This window comes from Limulus polyphemus, unplaced genomic scaffold, assembly GCF_000517525.1.
Source record: "Limulus polyphemus unplaced genomic scaffold, Limulus_polyphemus-2.1.2 Scaffold701, whole genome shotgun sequence".
Taxonomy (NCBI): domain Eukaryota; kingdom Metazoa; phylum Arthropoda; class Merostomata; order Xiphosura; family Limulidae; genus Limulus; species Limulus polyphemus.
Genome location: NW_013666311.1, coordinates 217,593 through 237,858, shown reverse-complemented (window position 1 = coordinate 237,858; position 20,266 = coordinate 217,593). Strand labels below are relative to the sequence as shown.

The 20,266-nt window shown below is 37.3% G+C and overlaps 1 protein-coding gene across 4 annotated transcripts in view; it reads left to right on the top strand.

The window, feature by feature from the left end:
• The window catches only part of LOC106460069 (zinc finger homeobox protein 3-like), a 149,775-nt gene that overhangs the window by 14,759 nt on the left and 114,750 nt on the right, over positions 1 to 20,266 (top strand). For all 4 annotated transcript variants that reach the window (XM_022386686.1, XM_022386687.1, XM_022386688.1 and 1 more), the window contains exon 2: positions 15,608 to 18,921. In XM_022386686.1, coding sequence (XP_022242394.1) covers positions 15,657 to 18,921 — 3,265 coding nt within the window. In that variant the 5' untranslated portion in view covers positions 15,608 to 15,656. The remainder of the gene's footprint in view (positions 1 to 15,607; positions 18,922 to 20,266) is intronic.

The following is a 20,266-nucleotide window of genomic DNA, read 5'->3' as shown; positions in this document are numbered from 1 at the left end:
GTCTCACACTGCTAAATTAGGGACGGCTAGCGCAGATAGCCCTCGAGTAGCTTTGCGCGAACTTCAAAACAAACAACACTTCGCAAGAAACTGTTAAAATTGTGGAGGAGCATCGTTGACGTCATCAACGTTTTAACGCACAAACTTTTAAAGACAAATTTTTTAAGCAAGCTGTATTTTTAATACTAATTTTCTATGACTTCCCTCTAGTATTTCACTGCTAAATTAGGGACGACAAACTGTCATGTAAACAAATTACTTGGTTTACGTCTACTTCGACGATCATTAAAAATGTTGTTATAGAAAAACTACATCTTATATTTGTTTACAGTTTACTTTGTTTGTTTTGAATTACGCGCAAAGCTTATCGAGGGCTATCTGCGCTAGCCGTCCCTTGGGTTACTCTTTTACCAACGAACAGTGGGATTGACCGTCATTAAATAACACCCCCACGGCTGAAAGGGCGAGCCTGTTTGGTGTGACGGGGATTCGAACCCGCTACCCCCAGATTGCGAGTCGAGCGCCCTAACCACCTGGCCATGCCGTGTACAGTTTACTTCAGCAGCAGTAAAATTTCTTTCATAATATTTCTTGTTTGTATGTTTTCCATGCAAACTGCTTTTCCAAACGTTTCTGGCTAATAAAAATTAAATAATTGTATAAACTGATAAAGTTTGTATCACGAACTCTTTGTTTAGATTTCACGAATATAAGGTTAACAATATAATATCATTGCATGTTAAGAAAAATCCAAATAATAGTTAATTAAAGATGTTTTAAGAGAAAATTGTAAAACCAGAGTTTATGTCGTGTTAGTTAACGTGGTAGATTATGTGTGTGAAATAAAAAAACGCGAAATGATGATAAAAACGGGAAGAAATCATTGAAACCTCTGTACGCTTAATTAATTTATCTTAAAACGAAAGGCGGCAGAATTAAGGATTTTAAATGCTTGAAAATTTTTTCAGTTAATGCAAATCGTGGAGATGTTTTACTCGGCACTGTTTCTTCAAGATAAAACAATTAGATTTTCTGAGAATTACATAAACTCTTAGATATTGTATCTAATTCAAAATAATGGCGGAACCATTAGTAAGGTCTTTGTCTCGCCCACACCTGTGTGTAAACCTCACGTAATTCGCATGTACGAAGAAAATGCCGTATTCAACATGTGCAATACATAGACACAGCTGTTTTCTCCACCAGTTGTTGCTTCATGCAGTAGGAGTAGTGGTGTTTCATCGTGCCTACTCTTCCCACCCCTTCACGCTGCAAATGACTTTTTGATCACGTGATGTGGTTGCTTGTGTAAGATACACACACGTTGTTTTATAATAGAAACAAAACAAGTTTAATTACCTTTCTGGAGAGAAGATCGTGGCAGTATAAAAATTAACTTTTCAGCTTCGCTGTAACCTACATCTAATAACCATCATCTGATGAACCCCAGTAATTCTACTGACCTGTAACACGTCTTGACTACCCCGTGTGTAACGGGTGAACTCAATTTCATGATTCCACAACTGTGCAATGTGTAAAAGGTGAACTTAATGGCATAGAACTTGAATGATTCCACAACTGAACGGTGTGTAAGAAGTGAACTTTGATTCCACAACTGAACGGTGTGTAAGAAGTGAACTTAACATCATAGAACTTGAATGATTCTACACCTGCAGAACATGTTATTCAAAATAACTAGGTAGCCCATTCTCGGTTTACAGGATCGTATTCCTATTTTCCTTGTCGAAGTATGCATGTTTGTGCGTCAAAGTATTAGCAACACGTATTAGATTTCATAATTGCGGACAAAAGGAATCCCTCGCCTGACACGCATGTAGTTCGGCAGTGGGCGTGTCCTACCACGAAGTTAAAGTTTTTACACGGGTCTACTCTTCCATTTTCAGGTAAAGTACCATTCCTTTACCTAACGCAATCTCTAGGATACATCATGAGGAGGTTCAAGTCGGTACCTTTGACCCATAGATGAGTTTATGCACACAGAAACTCCACTTTGAGACCTTAGGTACCACATGTCCATCCCTGCAGCGCTTACATTAATCTTAGTAATTTTTAGACAACTATTTGAAAATAGATAAACGGCCCCTCGTCCTTTATTTGCTCTGACAACAAATATTCAAGATAAGAGAAACATTTTCGTAGTAAAAAATCTTATCACGATTTCACATGGATAGATGAATATAGATAGCTTAATGTAAACAGGTTGATACTTCTACGTCACCAAACAATGACTGATAGTTTTACTCAACTCTGAGCCAGGTACAACAAAGTCATAAAAAGTACCCCTCTTAATATATATTCACGTAATAACACCCTTTAAAATGCCTTCGAAAGTGACACACTTGACGAACCTGCACACTTGAACGTCAAGACGTTAAATAACAGAACGCTAAACTTTTCTACGTAACTTATGCGTAGTAGTACATGAATTTATTACAATTTCTGTTTTTCACCATTTGTATAATGAATGAATTGGTTTTGGAAGGTAGTGCATACTTGTATATAACTGCTCAAACTATTCACAACAAAGTTTGAGAAGCTATGTTGGTGGTCCATCCCGACGAAGGCTATAAATATATTGAAACGCTCCAGGACTATTGTGATCACATTCACTAAAGCCTACCACGAAGACCTTGTTTGTCACAAGGAAACAACAGCGGATTCGATGCTGTCTTGTTTGGTACGTAAAAGTATATATATCCCTCGTTTTCTACAGACTCGCTTGCGTACGTGTACTACACGCACGCACACTTAAGAGATAGTTGTCACTCTAGCATGTTCCTAATCACTGACCATTGGACATAGTGACGTTAACCACTGAGAGAACTGTGTCGCCATAGCAATCATAACTTGACCCATTTTTGTGTAGCGCAGTAAATGTCGTACCAATAATTCAAAGAGTGCCCAGTGATGGACCGACTTCGAGAAGATTTAATCTGATTGGTGAAGCCTCATTTTCATTATAGTCTCTCCCCCCAAACCTCTCGTTATGTACATATAACTTTCGTAAAGAACTTGATACGAGTACTCTAAGGTAGATAATATCAACGACACTAATTATTATAACTATCTTTATCTGCGATCGTTAGATTAGCAGGAATGGGAATTTGATAAAATGAGTTAAAACGACCGAACACAATATATATATATATATATATATATACAGGTTGTTGTCGGTTTCAACATTTTTCGAGTTAAACCTCGAAGACTATTGTTCTAGTTTCATAAATCTTTACCTCAACAGAGTTTGTACAATAAAGGGTATGGGATTTAGAACTGTCTGTGAGGAGTACCTCAACAGAGTTTGTACAATAAAGGGTATGGGATTTAGAACCGTCTGTGAGGAGAACCGTGTAACATATGAGTAAAATATTTTGCGTACCTATCTGTACCACAGACGGTTCTAAATGTAGTTTCTATTTAAGTGATCACGAAAAATGCGTTCCACTGGTTTATGATAATTACGCATGGGGTGTCACTATGGCAACTGTTTCATGTTGCCACTATCGTTTTTTCATTACTGCGTCCAACCAAGCAATAGTATTAGATATATTTTTCAGAGGGGGGGGGGGGTTCTCAGCTGCCACTACCATTGTGTCTAGCCTATACAGTCCTCTGTGGTCTCTTCCATACTGACCACTGGTTCTAAAAATGCGCGTCTGTGGCCATATCCCAGCGCTTTGCACTGAATGATGCCGTAGCGACAGAGGTTCGGGCGATTTCTGTGACGTTACGTGCTGCAATTTCTTATACCATTGTGATGATGGTCTCAGTAATCGATAATAATGGTGGCGTTATTGAACAGTTGATCTAGTGGCGCCCCTAGTGCAATTTTGAGAAATCACTGAAATGCACATTTCGTGATATGTCTCTACGCAAAATATTTTTCATGCTTATCATACGACACTTCCTACAAACTGTTCCAAATGTCATATTGTCTTTAAAACGTCTGTATGTAACGCCGCATCACAAACATAACACCGCACAAACCAAATACATCAAAACACCATAAGATTTTTGACTCCTGTTACCATTTTTCCTGCCAGTTTGTAATACAAATGCGACAAGAATATCCCAAAGTTATACGTATATTTTACGTACTATCATTATTTATTCGTTTCCATCAACTGTCAATTCAGAAGAATGGTAAATTCTGACGGATCACTTTAGCATCAAATTTCAGCACGTACATAATTTAATAATCAAAACGTTATAAGCCAGTTATAATGGATTTAGGAAATATCCTTCAGAGTACGCGGCTCTTAAAAACGTGCTCTGTTGGGAATTGTAAGAGCCAAAGGCGTCGCTAGGTGCTTAAATGTTTCCGTGGCGCTGGAACTTTTAGTGTTTCAGTATGATATCGATCAGGGTTTTCTATTCTGATTTTTCAAGACACCAACTGGGGATTCGAGGCACGGGTCCCGTGTGTCAGTGCCTTGCAACGCCTCTGGTAAGAGCTCTCCATATATGTTAAATATTGAAGCGTAGTAGTAGTAGTAGTAGTAGTTTAGCCGTTGAAATTCTGTTGATAATCGGAGCAGCTTCACTGTAGTTTCGTAGCTACGTTCTAATTGGAAGCTACAACTTATGTTTGGAATATTTTGTTTTCGGTTTCTTTACCGTACTTTGTTTGTATTACTCGTGTGTCTTAACTATCCAGTTCACTTAGAGCACTTCCGTTAGTCGCGAGTGCACGTGGCTGACGCACAGACTCGTTTGTTTCGCACGACAAGCATCGTTACTTTTTGCCAACACTGTACGACATGGAGACACAACAGCACTGCTTGTCCGGCTGAATAAATGAGTTTTTCTATTCATGCAAATTAACTAATTTTGACGCTGTCCTTTCGGAAAGGACATTTCAATGACTCAGAGCTTACCAGTTAAAGATAATTATTATATATTAACATTATTCGCAATCATCTGGGAAGTTCTTTTTGTAAATTATATAAGTGTGTTCTTTAATTGCTTTACATAACTAATACACGTAATTAAGAAATGGCAGTATACAAGACGTGTCACATCAAAAAAAAAGCGGTAAAAGGACTGAAAACTAGAGTATTTTCGCTGCAAAAATAAAACTCCGAGTATTCTACGTCTATAAGAGAAACGAGTATGTTAATTCAGTAAGTCCACTTTCACGTGACACACACATCCGTAAGGCGCTAACTAGTTTAGGCATAGATAATTTGTAGCTGAAGATGTTAACATTGATAATTGTTGAAGAATCTTGCTATACTCGAATTTGCATATTAATATGTGCACTTAATATTAGCTGAAACATTTGGAACTTGGAGAGCATTCACAGTTAAAAATCAACAACGTCTGATGGGATTTCACAACTTGTTCGTTCTCATTAATAACCAGTCAGCGACATTCCTGTTTTTTATTTTTATTATTTTACTGCATAGTTAGTAAGGTGCATTGCTACACGAGACATACGAACAGTAGATCTGGGTTCAGGGGTATTTTATGGCTCGCTTCGTCACATATTCGAAGTTACATACGAATGCAACAGATCATGGCAGTGACCATTACCAATTTAATTGATGTTTCTTTTGGAAGGTATCCACCCATAATTCCATTATTCATAAACGTACACACAGAAACGAGATGTTCTTCGTGTGTGCCAGGAGGGGGGATTTGGCGAGGAATTTCATGAAGGTTTAACACCTAGGAAGCTAGTTCTCTTCTTCACTTTTGGAGTTATATGGGGGGAGGGGGGATACTGAAATGAACACGGTGTAGAGGTATAGGCCTTTATTGTAGCCAGCTGCTCTCTGTGGAGGAAGAAGTTTCTACTTATACAGAGTGAACTATTGAACAAAGTAATATGTAAACACTACAATTGTCGTGGTTAATATTGTCAAGGTCAGGGATACGTTTGATATTTTCTTAACTTTTACATTATCCTCATATTTCGAAAAATGCTGCCACAGGTTTGTTGGAGGATTTTCTCTGTAACAAAGAGAAACAACTGGTTGTATGGAGTCTGACTACATCAGTACGACATACGACAGTATCGGTACCAAACATGCATGAGTACTGTGGAACACGTGCCCACAGTAAACGTGTCTAGCTTGGTACAGCAGTAGATACATCTAGCTTGGCGCGTGTATCACTGGTAAATGCGCGGTATTTGCATCAGAAGCGCGTGGTATACGAATCACTAGCGAATATATCTAGTTCGCGGGACAAGCATCAGTAGCGAATACAATTCTGGGATGCCATACAAGTCTAACATGAAGAGATACATTTTGTCTAGTCATCATTGCTGAGTGTTGGAGGTTTTGTATCAGTTAGTAATAAGGCCGGAGCAGATTTATCTTTTAATCGTCTATAGAGCCAACCTATATCTCTGAATAATTAAAAGTGCTTTATAATTTCGTTTTTTTTGTTTTTTTTACTTGACGTATGAGATGAGTTTGGAGAAACTTCTATTCGCATTAACTTTATGAGTTTCTGCATAACTAATTTGAGTATCTGACTGCACAGTGTTCTATCTGCATAACTAATTTGAGTATCTGACTGCATAGTGTTCTATCTGCATAATTAATTTGAGTATCTGACTGCGCAGTGTTCTATCTGCATAATTAATTCGAGTATCTGACTGCATAGTGTTCTATCTGCATAATTAATTCGAGTATCTGACTGCACAGTGTTCTATCTGCATAATTAATTTGAGTATCTGACTGCATAGTGTTCTGTCTGCATAATTAATTTGAGTATCTGACTGCATAGTGTTCTAGCTTGCGTACCGTTTGGCAGGTTTTGGTGGAACGTTGTAGAGCGATCTCATAGTGATTTATATGAAAATGGTCAAGTTTTAGGTACCAAAAAAATACCCGTAGAGCAATGGTGGGTCATGAATCGTGATTTAAATATTTTACCTTTAACGAACTCCAGGAATGAGGTAATAGTTCAATAAATAAATAAATAAAATGAAAAGGGAAATGCTTCTGAAACATATTTCGAAATTAACCGATTTTAGTTTTGATATCATACTAAATCTACAATTTTTTTTAAATTTATATATATATATTTTTTTCGGGATCTTTTTGTCTTGGTCTACAACCTTTAGGCTATTTGTACTCACTCTGTCAGAGTTATAATTTTTTTTTTTTTGGTTATTAAACGCATTCATCGATCTATTTAAGATCCAGTTGAACGTTTACATGTTTGCTCGTTAAAATTATTGTCATTTCACTGGTTTTAATCTATTATTACTAAATAATTTGCTCCCCAGTGGCACAGAGGTATGTATGTCTGCGGACTTACAACGCTAAAAGCCGGGTTTCGATACCCGTGGTGGGCAGAGCCCAGATAGCCCATTGTGTAGCTTTGTGCTTAATTACAAACAAACAAAACTAAATAATTTCCGTTTTTAAAAATTTGGAATTTATAACAAAAGCAAATGAAATGAAATCAGAAAGAGACAGACGATTTCATTAAAAGCGTTTTTCGCGCTGTATCCAACCTTGGTCAATTTTCGGACAGTGTCGTTTCCACACTGTTGTTGGAGTGGATGTTGTCATTATCAGTATAGCGGCCTCAGACATAAACCTGAATACATACACGACCCAAGGGCCTGGTACTTCAGCAGTTCTTCTTGTTCTTGGTTGCCATAACGCCACATGCATCTAGCCATACACAGATATAACCTAGAAGTCATCTAAATATATCATCGTTTCCATGGCAACCAGTTAAGTCAGTTTTTACAGACGATTGTGTGTAGCTAATGGCCAGAGCTCACGCACACACGCGATGAGGGGCATGTCGCTGGGACGAGACTGTAAGAATGAGCATTTTTTTTATATACACACATAAGCAAGTTACGTTTGAAGCTGTTTAACTGCAAGTTACGTTTCAAGTTGTTTCATTTACTTAATAGAAGAAAATGTTCGCGTATTTGTCGTATTTCTCAAATGTGATAAAAACAATTTTAAGATGTACTCATTAGTACCTTGTTTTTCTTCTTTGTTCGAAAGTATCAGTTGTATATAACTTTAAAAGTTTCGTTAAAATTTATTAATATTTTACTCTGTAGACGAATGTCTCGATGTTACCAAAGCTTCTGAATAATTCATTTGAACAAAAGACATTAAACTAATCTAACTGGTCTAGCCTGAATTGATGTGAACAGTGACTTGAGGAGAATAACCCTTATGTACCAGCTATACAGTACAACATTATTTGTAATTAATTAAAGACTGAAAGAAACAACAATTAAATACACATTGAGGTGACGCTTTCTGAAATGTATATTCCACTATGAACTACAGAATTGAAGCTGGATCGTATCGGTAGTAAAATAGTTTTCTTACAAACAACTTCGTCTACCAAGACAGGCTGAGATGACAGTTGGAAAATTAGTGAAGTAATATTACGATAAAAATAAACGTCTTTTAGGAAATCATGCTTAATGCAGGTGCTGAAAAAAATGTAGTTGGGATATATATATATAATATTCATTATCAAACTTTTCCTTGTAGTTTACAAAGAAATCCTTCAATTTACTTCAACTTGGGGCTAGTGAGTTTCAAAACTTACTTAATGCATTCTGTAAGAACTTGGAATGATTTGTCAGCAATATAATGTTTATGTTACGCTACTTTGAGAAAAAGACGAATTCATTCAGAATATAACCGTTAAAATGCACGTAGCAGAATGTTATTTCCTGAAAAATCGTCAATGTATTGGAATTAAAGAGTAGTTGAAATTATTTTATACACACACACACACATACGTTACAGTGTTTCAGATAAGCGTTTGTCTCGCATGATCCAACCCAACTGACGAGTTTTATTATTGAACAGAAAGCTTCTCGAGCAGTGACTTGTGGGAGACAGAAGATAGACTTGAAAATGTTATATTTACACACCTGTGTCTTGCAATCCGTAATGGACAAAATGGTATGTTTACACGCCTGTATCTTGCAATCCGTAAATTGCAAGATACAGGTGTGTAAACATACCATTTTGTCCATTACGGATTGCAAGATACAGGCGTGTAAACATAACATTTTGTCCTTCGTAATGGACAAAATTAAGAGGAATATTGAAAAAGAAACATCTGCAGTGTATATATACATTATTTTTTGTATTACAAATATTAAGTCTGTTAAAACATTTGTTTTGTGTCTACCTTTGGGAAGTATGAGCCAAGTAATGAGTAGTGAAATATTTTAGTAGGCGATAAGAACCACTTTTCTCTGGGTGTACAGAACAGTTGAGCCCATTGTTAGGATAAGATATGTAAAACATTAAGCTGATATTGATATCCAATAAGATATTTCAGTACAAAAAAAATACATGAATTGAACTTTAAGCGCAATAACCAGTAGTTTACGCTCGAACTATTTTACTTTGTTATGTTGTCATATTTCTGCACCCTCATGTTCCAACACAGATACACACGCACGCACAAACTAGTAAATATGTACACATATGAGACCACCCTTTCTCCAGAGATTGTGTGCAGCGTTTCCCCCTCCCCTTTTGTCCCCACACACTTCGTCAGTTTGCTGTAAGACTACTTGTTATGAATAGCCTTTGGCAAACTGTAGTGTGTAACAAATAAGGCATATGGTCATTGTTTTCCCTCCGCCATGTCCCCAGATTGCCAGAGAACAAAAGTCCGCTAAAGAGAAAGGGGACAAGGATTTTACATGGTAGCAGGAAGGCCATGGTGGGTGATCTTTTTATATACAGCTTTGCTATTTGAACTGCTTATGTTTCTAGCTTATAATATATAAAGGTTTTTGTCTTCAAATCCTCCTGTCAACATGAGCTTTTATCTTACCGATCTGTCGATTGGCCACATGACCGTGGCGTTTTATCTTATCAATCTGACGATTGGTCACATCTCCTTTCTTATTTCTCTTGCCACACCTGGTTGGGGAAAAAGGGTGCAAGGAGTTTTCATGAGGTCTTTGTTCTGAAAATTCTCCATAGAAATATTTTAGAACAGCTTGTATCGTGTCACCTCTCTACAAGCAAAGTCAGGACTGAGGGGAATTGAAAATTTGACAGGCTTCACTGATTTCGTAAAGACAAACCATAGAGCCCACCACACTGTAGTCAAGTTCCCACGAAAGAAGACACGTCCTTCTTCAGCAGTATAGTTCCTGTAAAGGCGCAGTAATTGCCTAAACAGACGCCGATGTTATTATTATTATATTTTTCGGATAAAGACAGGCTGTCTGTTATTTGAGGTTTTTTTTGTGCGTGTATATTTATGCAAGTTTGAAGATCTTAACGCACCACGTGAAAGACTATATGCACAAATTCCTGTGGACTCTTAGTTTGCACATCTTTCACTCTCTTAAGAACAAAAACGCGCCTCTCGAGATTTATCGAATATCTATCGTACAGTAAGTAAATATAGTTTATAGAAAACATTCTTCAAATGAGTATTTCTCAGGTTAACTTTCTTCCCATCGATGAGCATCTTGTGTATTGTAAAAAATCTACTGTTCATTTCATTTTAAGAGCTTTTGGTTTGAGATTAAAATAATCTTCACATCATCAGTTTACATCATGTAACTTGGAGTTCGCTTCGAGTGAACTTCTGGAAACATAGGTATCGATTGAATTAACTCGACTCATCCTTGCTCTGAATGGTTTATTATTACTTATATAAATGGTCTGTTGTAGCCCACCACAACCACAAACTGATTAATCTGAAGATTTAATGTAATAAATTAGTGTTGCAAAAAATAATGGCGCAATTAATTCATAAATTTAGGACAAAGATTACAAAGCTTTTGGTGTCTTTTGACTTTGAAAGTTTAGAAGGTAATTGATGTCCAATATTTCAGAATTTATTATATGGAAGAAGGGAGGATTTTACTATCGAAATATAGGAATGATAAGAATTGTTGTGATGCTTTCAGATGAATGGCTTCAACGTAGAATCTGATATTTGGCACACGATAATATATTGAATAATACATTCTACCGGCGAAGAAAGAACGCTTACAGTTTAGTGCTGGCAACTGTTGCTGAAATATGAATTGTTGAACGAGTATAAAGGATATTTTTTTTTAGGAGTTTGGAACTTTTGTTAACGAATTCTTAAGAAGGTTTAATTTTTCACGAGATATAAGGTCGACGAAGAAGCTTAAGGAATGTTTGAGAGTTATAAGGTCAAAGGTTTCGACAGCTACACCAAATAGTCTTCGAAAATTCTAAAATGCCTTATCTGTGGACTTCATTGTCGAACTTATTCAGTCAAACTTGAAAAGTAACGTTTGATTGTAAGATAACCAAGAACACATTGTGTTTTCAGAATGACAAGAGAATACAACAACTATTGACGTTGAGGAAATACAAAACCCGACATTGTGCAGCGTATATGCTTTCCATGCAATAACTTGCCCTAAAATACTGAGTCGTGGATCATAATGTTATGGCATTGTACTCAAAACATGTTATGAATTTACACCGTGTATTTTTACAAAAAATCGCGAATAAAAGAAAGCAGATGTCTAAACACATGAAAATTTTACAACTACTAAAGAACAATACAGAGGTTTGAGTAGTTAGTATTAAAAAATTGAATATATAAAATCACTAAATCACATAACAGCCTCAACCAATATAAAGTCGCGGTGGAATGGTATATACGAACCATATTTGGCGGTACGTAGGTAATGTGATGCAACAGAAAATTAATCGCTTTTTGGGAAGGGTATGTGACAGCTCTTTCCCACGGAAAATATTCATACACTCACATCATAATGATATGTTCAGGTCTGGAACTTAAATTTTCGAAAACGAAAATGTTCGTTCTACTTAAATGGCATTGGAAAATAAAGGAATATGGATCTACTTAGGGTCCCAGGACCATCCATAAAGACGCCCGCAACAAGTCGTGTGTGGTAAGCAAAGTGGGACGTCTTGTAAGAGGTGAAAATGTATGCACGCACACAGGTCAGTGGTAAAAGCCGTCCAGTACCACAGGAAACACTACGCAACATAATTAAGAAGGATCTTTGTCCGGAAATGAGGTTAACAGGGTAGGGGTTCACCAAGATAAAGCTTCATACCTCCTGTTCAACAATTGGATACCTCGAGCAGTTGAAGAATGGAATAGTATTCATGTTATTCCATACGAAGACATGCCAGTCACGTTATCTGACTTAGAATATATGGATTTTTTTGAGATCGTATTGTTTAAACTAGTGCTGAGAAACCAGATGGATTATGTAAAGCAAGCAGAAAGAGATGCTGTGGACAAAATATCCTTATGATGAAGCCTTTTACTATGGAAAATATGTTGCGGGTCTGTTGTCAAGATGCACGGTCGTCAGACAGAAAACGACCAGACATGTACTTTAGTAACGTGATGAGGCTTCAAAATTGTTTTAATATAACGTGCTCAACCTATACATCCTAAGGTGATAGTTGCTTTAAGTAACTAAACTATAGCTATTTAAGCTATTTTTAAATTTTTGTATACTTGGTTTGTTTGTTATTGAGCGCAAAGTTACACAATGGGCTATCCGTGCTCTGCTTACCACGGGTATCGAAATCCGAGGTTTAGCGTCGTAAGCCTGTAGACTTACTTCTGAGCAGTGGGCATTTTTATATAGAGTCGCTATATATATATATATATATATGTTTGTTTGTGTGCATCCCCCTGGGGGTTGGGGAGAGATGTATGGAATGTTTATCATAAAGCTCTAAGAAGAAAACGATCCAGTTCTTTTTTTGTGTTTCATTTTTGTTCAGTCTCCACTGGTAACTTTTGTTCATTTTTTGAGGCCTTCTCTACATGTTCAGGTTTATGTAAATATTTCAGAAGTAATTGAAATATGTTTCTCACTGTGTTACTGTTTATAGTTTTTCCTAGGTGGTTAGCTTTTTGTCTGGTGTATAAATATCCAAAAATATCCACTAAAATTAGTGACCTATGAATCAACATACTTGCTTGTAAATCAGACACTTGTACTAGTTAACATAAAGAAATTGGCTTTACGGTGCAATGAACAAGACTCCATTGCTTTTTTTTAGCGTTGTTTGTCGAGGCAGATTAAAGAAGATCAGTTGAGGTAAAGATTAAAATTTGGTAAAACGATGTAGTTACTGATAATGAATGGTTAGAGGCGGTCATGCCAACGAAGAAGGGAGCATTGTTCTTATCTGTAGGTGTAATATTTAAAGTAAAAGTTTTAGATTTGATGTGTTGTGGTATCCTGCACTGAACCTTGATAAGGCTTGTTTATTTGTTCTACTGAAACGCTTCTTCTCTGGCACCCGTTCACTGTACCATGCAGAACTTAAAATCTTCCAAGTCTTAACACTTGTCACAGGCAAGGTAGATTGCACTTGAGTACGTATGTAAACTACGTACCTTACTCTGCTGTTATTTCCTGAATTACTTAATCATTTCGGCGTGAAATACGAGTAGTTTCTGTTGTTCTTGAAGAAGTTTTACTGGCTGTGGCTTCAGTACACTATGCTTTTAAATACTAACACTATTAATAGTCAGAGTAAATCCGCGGAAAATAATTGGAACAAATCTTAGTAAGTTTGTTTGTTTGTTTTTAATTTCGCGCAAAGCTACACGAGGGTTATCTGCGCTAGCCGTCCCTAATTTAGCAGTGTAAGACTAGAGGGAAGGCAGCTAGTCATCAGCACCCACCGCCAACTCTTGGGCTAGTCTTTTACCAACGAATAGTGGGATTGACCGTCACATTATAACGCCCCCACGGCTGAAAGGGCGAGCATGTTTGGTGGGATGGGGATGCGATCTTAGTAAGTTGATGTTATTCTAGAAAGGTGTGGACTGAAGTTGTAAGTGATTAAAATAAAGAAATATTTTCATTGTATATAAAAAAAATTGATTACTTGAAAGGATGTCTAAACGATAAAGTTTTTACCTTCATCGTAGGAATATTCTGGTTATTAGAAATATTTAGGGTTATCATTTTATCATAAATAATTGTGAAACGAACGGTTAAATTAACAATTTAGTAATTTGAACTCTTAGTTACAATTTTATGTGATTTGTTTATCTGCATTGGTTTCTTTTTTTTTTTCTTTTCAGTTTGGTTGGTGACCGTTCTTTAGTTATGACGCGAACAAACAGACAGACGGCGCCAAAATCTAGTCATGGGATTGTTAATGTCATTGTGGCTAAATAGTACTGATATATGACTAACAAATAAATGCGGCTATAGCGTCATAAAACTTGTGAATATAGAGATGTGGTAAGAAAGAAAAAGTTATCAACGTTTTGGCTTACAGAAATGTTGAAAAAATGGTCTATTTTCCCCTCACAACAATTTGAAGTTGTTTTTTAAATATGACGTAGTTATTATTGATAATGGGTAGATTTGAGAAGCTATCTCACGCTGATAAATTTGGTGTGAATATTTAATTGGACATATTTTCGTTTCTTTTTGTCTCACTCACGCTTTTCAATTTGGTGTGAATATTTAATTGGACATTTTTTTTGTCTCACTCACGCTGATCAATTTGGTGTGAATATTTAGTTTGACATATTTTCGTTTCTTTTTGTCTCACTCACGCTGATAAGTTTGGTGTGAATATTTAATTTGACATATTTTCGTTTCTTTTTGTCTCACTCACAATGATAAATTTGGTGTGAATATTTAATAAAAAGCTCGAGCTTGACCATCGCTTTAGAATGCTCACACACGTTTAGGTGTTCACGAACTGCAGGTTGAAAATCCGGCTTTAAAGTATAGTATGTATTTTCTGAGTTACATTTAAAGACTTGAATAAAACGCTTGTTCTCGCTAACTATAGGTGGAGTTCTAAAAATCAACATCTGAATATACCTCATTGAACTACGCTTTCCAAACCCTTCTTTAAAACTTCTTGTTATAAATATGTCATCAGCATAAAAATCTATGTTGTGATGTATGAAACTAGACCTGTCAAAAAGCGGGTGACTGAGTAGCAGCACCTTTCTCTGGTAAGGCCTAGTGATTTTTCTCAAACGCCAAATCAACCGGTGTAGCTTTAAATATAATGTTTTATTATCGTCCTCGAGCTTACTCGCGTGTGCGATATGAGCACGATAAACTAAGGACTACAAACCAAGCGAAATAAGTCCCATGTTGGTTCAGGACTTATACGTTGGTACATGTTATCCGATCCACTGATGCGTATTCTCTCCATGCTGTTTTGTCTTCTAATTGTCTCAGGTAATAAGGTCAAATTGGAATGAATCACCTGTGGTTTGCACACCTGTTGCATTTTATTACAGTTGCCTAACGGAGCCCTGCAGAGAAGGCGATTACCAGCCTACTAGCGAGATTGACCTGTTGCCGTAGTATTTGCAGGTTACTTTACCTTCAAGTTCTAGAGAAAGAGAGACATATTATTGAAGAAGATAAATGTCTAGACATGTGTGTTTACACGGCTAAAACATTGAAGTAGAATATTTAAATATCTGCTAAATATACATATATTTGTTATATTTTATGTCGTTATTCGTTTTATTTACCACTTGCCTAGTTAACTGTTTCCCTCTAGTATAGATTAGTTCAGTTCTTGTGGAGAATTTCGCACATAAACAGATTACTTACCATGCTTTCTTCATCCTTATCTTACAGATGTGCATCTCCAGCCACACTATGACGTAACTAGCGTCATCCCAGGACAATGGATGCACCGGATGTTATTATGGACACAGGGCAGAGGACGGATATACAAATCATCCAGAGTGAGCATCAAGAAGTATCCGCAACCAGTCAGGAACGTTTATTGAACAGTGATTCTGTTTCAGTTTCGAGTAGTGGATTAGCATCAAGAAATAGCTTAGCCAACATGACACCGCAGGATAATCCACCCAATCCTGTTAACAAGCAGAGGGCAAAGGAACGGAGTAAGGAGACCAACCAGGCTCTGTGCACGAACTTGGTGGAATTCAACAGTTGTGAGACTTGTGGGCAGAAACTAAGTCCCGCTCTAAACCACCATCATTGTGGCTCTCGAGAGCCAAAGGACGATGATGGAGCCGAAAGGGAGAACACTGATGGTGCTGCTACTGAACTATCTGATAGTGAGGTGGAGACATTTACTGGGAAGATCGTCTATAACCCTGACGGTTCTGCGTTCATTATTGAAGGAGAGTCTGAGTTTAGTGACGAAGAATGTAGCTTAGATCTACCTCAGCAAGAAGGCAGCATCGTTGATTCGCGGGGTGTATCCCCCCAGCAGTACAGGGGTTTTCCCCAAGTAGTGAATGCCTTTCACATTTCGAAGAATCCTGCTCTTTATAGTGCCCTGTACGACCAAGCTTACAGTTTCCTCCAAGAAAAGAAAAATGTTCCTGAAGTACCTATTATGCACTGTTATAGGGTGTTTACTGTGCGAGAGAAAAATGAGACTAATTGTAACGATAAAAGTGAAAACTCTGGGCCTGATAAAAAGCCGAGTATCGTAAGCAAGAGAAATATTCCTTCTTTAGAATATTCTTCAGTTCCGGTTAAACCTATTCTTATGTGTTTTATATGTAAGCTGTCTTTTGCATATGCCAAATCATTTGTTGCTCATGCTGTTGGTGAACATAATATTGCCCTCGTTGATGAAGAGCGACAAATTTTGTCACAAAAGAATATCTCTGCCATAATTCAAGGAGTGGGAAAAGAAAAAGAACCGCTTTTGTCATTCCTAGAACCTATTCCTAGCAAGGCAGCTGAAGTCAATGAAACGCCCCACTATCAAGGAAGTTTCTATGACCAAGCTGCTCACAGCTCATACTCTAGTTCCTCGGCAGCATCAAGTGCCGTCAGTTCTCTCCTAAGCATTGTCAATAGTGCTGTGTCTAGTGTGATTTGCCAGTCTGTAAACAGTTCAGCAGTTACGACATTAGTCCCTGCAAGCTTAAACCCAGTTGCGTCAGTCAGGGACATCAAAGCATCTGTGATTGATTCTAATTCTACAACAAAACAAAATAATCAGGGAAAATCTTCTGACTACCCAAAAACCAGTGAGGAGTCTTTAGCTCCAGAACTTGAGGACTTAGCAAATATAGAGAAATTAGCAAAAGCAGCTGCTGCAGCCGCAGAAGCGAAGTCTTTTTCTGAACTAGAGAATACTAGCTATAAGGATCTGAACGGGAAAAAATTCCAGGAAGAAAATGGTGAAGAACAGAACACAGATATTCACGATTCTAAAAGTCCTGTTCTCTCTCATCTATCGATGACGTCAGATAGGCCAGCTAGCAGTAACAGTGGGGGTAGCATATCGCCTAGAGGATGTGTTTCCCCAAAAGTTCCAACCTCACCAAATCAGTTTTTAGCTACAAGCTATTCTCCTGGATATGGAGTTGGCAACATTATGGAAATCTGTTCCCAACACCCTGATGGTAAGACGAACGGAGTAGAATGTCCAAAATGTGACCTTATCCTCGGGTCTTCAAAATCTTTGGGTGGTCATATGACCATGATGCACTCCAAAAACTCCTGTAAAACTCTTAAATGTCCGAAGTGCAATTGGCATTATAAATATCAAGAAACTTTGGAAATTCACATGAAAGAAAAACACCCTGAAAACGAAATGAGCTGCATCTACTGTATTGCTAATCAACCACACCCGAGGCTTACTCGTGGAGAGACGTACACTTGCGGATACAAACCATATCGATGTGAAGTGTGCAATTATTCTACCACTACGAAAGGAAACCTCAGTATTCACATGCAATCCGATAAGCACATAAATAATGTTCAAGAGCTACAAAATGGAAACATTTCCACCAAACATATAATCCAGTCCCAACCGCTACCTAACGCTCATGTTCCAGAACCGCCCAAAAAAGGGCCTTCTCCAACTAAGCCAAAGGCAACGTGGCGTTGTGACGTATGTAACTATGAAACTAATGTTTCCCGAAACTTGCGAATTCACATGACTAGTGAGAAACACACTCACAACATAATGGTGTTGCAACAAAACGTTAAGCACATGCAACAGTTAACAGCTCTTCAGCAAGCTCAAGCTCTTGATCCAATGTTTCAGTTTCATCCGGGATTATTACTTCCACCCGATAACCAGTTGCAACCTGAAGCTGCCTTAGCAGACATGTATTACAACCACGCGCTCTTAATGATGGCAAACCAACAGCAGCAGCAGCAGCAGAGAGTAATGGCGGCAGCAGCTGCTGCATCCTCTGGTCCAGGTAAAAGTCCTACTGGACTGTCTTCTATGACCCCCATTGCCACTCCCACAGTAGATATGGAACACCCAGACCCTACTCTCGTACCAGACATGCCTTATGATGATGATTCTAAGATGTTCGAGTGTTGCATCTGCAATTTGTTCTCAGCCGACACCGTGGAAGGTTTAAATCACCATCTTCAGCAGGATCGTACAAGAGAGAGGGAAGACGAGGTGCTGATGGTTGTTTCTGGGAACTTCATATGTAAACTGTGTTCCTATAAAACTAATCTGAAAGCTAACTTCATGTTACATAGTAAAACTGATAAACACCTTCTACGTCTCCAGCATGTTAACCACATCAAGGAAGGTGGGCCTAGAAATGACTGGAAGCTCAAATTCGTCAATATGAGTAACTCAGTGCAGATTCGATGTAACGCTTGTGACTATTACACCAACAGTGTTCATAAACTTCAAATTCACACAAATAACCCAAGGCACGAAGGCTGTGCTAGATTGTTCCTGTATCTCCAGCTTAGTAAGTCCAATTTGAAATCAGAATCGTCATTTTACCACTGTGTTTTATGCAACTTTTCTACTAGCACTAAACAAAAGTTAATTCAACACGTTAGCTCTCTAGAACACGTAAAACACGACAATATGAGACAGATACAGAGAAGCATGGATGACCATGGAAGGGAAGATAACTTCAAAGACATCTTTGTGGTGAAAGAAGTTTCAGAAAATAAATCTGGAACAGATTCAGAAACATGTAAGTAATAGAGAATCAGTAGAGCTACACCAATTTTCTATATTATTGCTTATATATAAAACAAAACAAAAAACACTGGCGAACAGTAATTCCTTACCCTTCATTGAAACAACAAACTTTGTTTAGGTTTTTTTCCCTGTAATTTTGAAACCTGTTGGTAAGCTTTAAGGATAAGTTCCACTTAAAGACTCTGGGATACTTGGAGATTCCTGATAAAAGAAGTAACGTCCCTGGTTACTTTGTTCGTACGTTTAATCATTTCCTTCCTGAGTCCATTTTGTCTATCTGTGTCATTGCTTCCCTGCCGTTACAGACATGCAAGGGTAGTACTAACTCAAAGTGTTAGCACGTGGCTTTAGATTCCCTATAAAACTTGTAACTTTTGGTAAAATTCCCGTTGTTGTGTAATACGCTGTTTAATTCGTACATTTAAACTTTTTTATGTTTTCGTATATACTGGTGTTATAATTACGTTGTTTATATTGTACTCAACACTTTATCTTGGCGTTAAACTTCGCATCTTATGTTCAACAGAAAATAGTAAGTCAGGAATACTTCAATCGCTTGTCAGTGTGCGTTTAACGATCTCGTTACGGTGTTGTAATGAATGGAAGTGTTAAAACGGCTGAGGAAAGTTTAGGCATTACCCGAGATAGTCAAACTTCCACGATACTTTTGCTCTATATATTCATTATACTTGTTAGGTTATTGATGTTATTTAAAAGTACACGATTAATATCTGTTGAGGTTTGTTTGTGTATAGAAACAGAGTGATGGTGGACTATAACCATACAGTTGAATAATATAGAAAAAAAAGACAGTCCAAGAATTTCATTAAAGTTTCAATGACAGCATTCGAAATTACAAGTTCTGAAAACGAACGAAAATTATATAATACAGTTTTATAAATTATGTTAGTTATGAACACCTTGGCGGGAAATGAATAGACTACAAAACTTTTGGTATTCTTAATCAAGTTAAGAAGATAAAATACGATCGATAGTTCAACCAAATACGTTTTCCAAGAGACACGTGATAAGAACATAGAAATATTTTTATGCCTAACCATTAACGGGTAGCACTGTTTGAAAACTTTATGACCTTGTACTTTTCACTAATCAGACAAATGCTCAACTCTCTGTATATGTCCCTCAGCGGTAGACTTGCAGACTTATAACGCTAATAAAAGGGGCCCGATACCCGCACGGGGCACGCGCAGCTAGCTCATTGTATAGCTTTGTGCCTAAAAAAACTGTATGTATATTTTTTATTAATTTAGAACTGTTATCAACAGTCTTGGTTAATTAATTTAATGTCTAACTTGAAGTGAGAAAAATCAGTAAAT